This window comes from Austrofundulus limnaeus, unplaced genomic scaffold (genome assembly GCF_001266775.1).
Source record: "Austrofundulus limnaeus strain Quisiro unplaced genomic scaffold, Austrofundulus_limnaeus-1.0 Scaffold29, whole genome shotgun sequence".
Lineage (NCBI taxonomy): Eukaryota > Metazoa > Chordata > Actinopteri > Cyprinodontiformes > Rivulidae > Austrofundulus > Austrofundulus limnaeus.
Genome location: NW_013952431.1, coordinates 1,990,632 through 1,993,437, shown reverse-complemented (window position 1 = coordinate 1,993,437; position 2,806 = coordinate 1,990,632). Strand labels below are relative to the sequence as shown.

Below are 2,806 nucleotides of genomic sequence, written 5' to 3'. Positions count from 1 at the left end.
TTTAAAAGAGTCGATCATCAGATATTGTCCAAGATTAACCTTCAGGGTGGATATAGCTCGCTAGCAGCCTCGCACCGATGACCTACCCTCATTATCATTTACCCAGAATGCTTTGCATGTAAATAAAATGGCCCCGTCCGTGTACTATATTTTTAAACGTTTAGTTTAAAAATTATAAAAACTAAACATCCTACACTATTTTTACAGTCTTTATTTTACAGTTAAAATATATGTTGATCAAATAAAGTGTAATGTTACAACTAATCAGGGATCACTTAATCAGTTGTAGGTGTACATCCAGCTGTGGTTTGTGAGATATTTCGCTAACAAACAGTCAAATACAGTAATGAAAGCGCAGAATAGCCAGAGCACCAGCATCTTTGTACTCTGTGGCATTTTTTTTAAATGAGCTGTGGCTAATCAATGTTAACAGAACGGTCCCCCCCCCTGCAGTGGTTTGGTCTGATGGTCCTGTGTGATCCTCCTCAGGTGCTGCACAAACGCGTCCCTTGCAGAGAGCAGGAGCAGAGTCTCTTTCTGACCGCCGTGGAAAACACGTGGATCCACGGCCGACAGAAGAGGCGCGAGCAGAAACGCCAGCTGCGAGAGCTTCCCAGAGCGCCTCACGGTGCCGGAACCAGTTCTCAAACCAGCGTGACCACTGCCGCCCCAGGATCTCACAGTTCCCCCCAGAACCAGCCCCTCCCCACAGAGAAAAGCAACAGCCAGGACAGCAACGTCAACCTGTCTGCAAACGAGACGAGCAGAGCAGAAACGAGCACAGCCGGAGAACTAGAAGAGGCGTCAGAACATGCAGCAGGTGAGGACGCAGGCATGGAGTCCTCCACCTGCCCAGAAGCGGGTCAGGAACCAGATGCTGCAGGTGAAGCACCCCCTGTAGGGTCCCAGACCCACGGTCCTGTSGAACACTTCCTGTTTAAATGTGTGCTGAACGTGATTCCAGAGGACAGAGACGTCGTGGTGGAGCTGCACTGGGTTGAAGGTCAGAACAAAGACCTGATGAACCAGCTGCGCACCTACCTGAAGAACAGCTTGTTCAAATCTGTGGCCAAAGTTTAATAATCAGAAAGAGAACACATTTCTATTTTTGTTTTGTAAAGGAAGTATTCTGATGTCAGCCAGTGAAGTATTCATTTTACCAGAGATTTTTTGTTTTTCTAAAAGTTTTTACTATTACGTATTTTCTTGTTAGCTTACCTTTAAAGGTATTCCACATGTAAAATAATACTTTGTTGCAAACAAATGCAATAAATGTACATTTTCAAAAAAAAACTCATTCACGTTGCTTACTGAAATTTTTAATWATGCAGTACCTAAAAATGACCACAAGAGGGGGTGAGTGTTTGCAATCATGGTGTGTTACATGAAGGTTTCTTCGTGCTTCATTTGTTATAATTTGAAATCAAAGTCAGACCCAGTTTTCCATTTTAWATTCAGACTCAGAACGTGTAACTCTAGAATGGTTGGTCAGTTTTTCCTGCACTGTGAGGACCTTTAGCACGTGTGCTCTGTTATCGTTCTGCTGTAGCCGACAAACTTCCTCAGTAAAGTCAAGTGAATAGCAGAAAAACTGACTTCAACACCCAGAGCTATTTGCACATACACGTTCAACCACTGTAGTTATAAACAAAAACACACTTCCTGCTAGTACAGCATGTCCTGCGGTCATGGCCGGACTTTCACCCCACTGGTGCTGTGTGTGTACTTGGGTTTTTGTTATCTTTTTAGGACCTTTTCTGGTGTTATCACCTATCTTGTCAGGACCGGTAGTCCTTATGGTGACCTGGTCCTAATATGGTGGAACGTCTTGTTTGAGCAAGGTTTAAACTGTGAGTTGAGTTAGGGTTAGAGGTTATCATGCGGTTCAGAGTTGGGCTACTGAAATGAATGGAAGTCAATACAATGTCCTAATAAGGATAGATGTACAAATGTCATGTGATAGCTGGGAAAAGTGAAACAATTTTTCTTATTTCTCCTTTATTAAAGCTGTGGCTTAAACTAATCCAGCATCTTACTGGATGCTTTTTTGTAAGTTTGGGGAATTTGAGTTTCTTCTAGTTCATTAAAAAAAAGTTAAATAGTTTACTATTGTATTGATATTCAGGATAATCTTTTTATGTTTTATTTCATAGTTTGTAATGAGCACCTTTAAGATTTTACCAGTTGCTTTTTTAATTAATTTTTTATTATTACCTTTGCCATCGTCTGAACTGCAATGGCAATATATGTTTATCAAATATATATATATATTAGAACGCTGTAATGAAATTTTAGCAGCCTTCTCCTGCGCATGTTGGCCTCTGGCTCCCTCTAGCGGCAGCAACAGAAGGCGCAGCTCAGTGAAGCTCATTGTTCCTTCCTGTTTAATATATTAACTTTTTTTATTGAACAAAATCAAACATTAACACAAAAACAAACAACGACATTCTCATATACAAAAATCAATAATTTCCATTCGTATTTAGAGCACAACTTCAATATTACAGAACAAGAACATTTTTTTCTTTTTTTTAACAAAACCTAAGAAACAAACAAACTAAAAATAAAATGAAAAAAAATTAAGGGGTTATTAACTGAAATTTCTTCATTAATTCGTACAAATTTTCAGCTTTTGCATTTTGCATCTTGCTTAGACACGTTTAAAACAAGGAGATTTTCTTCATTAGATCAGTGGTTCCCAAACCTTTTATCTTCTGACCCACAAAGTATCCATGGCAAAAACTTGTGACCCTAAAAATTACTGGTCTGAGTACACAAACTTAGTTAATAACCCTAAAAACACAGG

General features: G+C 39.7%; 1 protein-coding gene across 2 annotated transcripts in view; it reads left to right on the top strand.

The window, feature by feature from the left end:
• Positions 1–1,287, top strand: part of mettl16 (methyltransferase 16, N6-methyladenosine) — a 23,902-nt gene extending 22,615 nt beyond the window's left edge. For both annotated transcript variants that reach the window (XM_014005300.1, XM_014005301.1), the window contains exon 10: positions 490–1,287. In XM_014005300.1, the coding sequence (XP_013860754.1) occupies positions 490–1,080 (591 nt within the window). In that variant the 3' untranslated portion in view covers positions 1,081–1,287. The remainder of the gene's footprint in view (positions 1–489) is intronic.
• Positions 1,288–2,806: the final 1,519 nt, after the last annotated feature.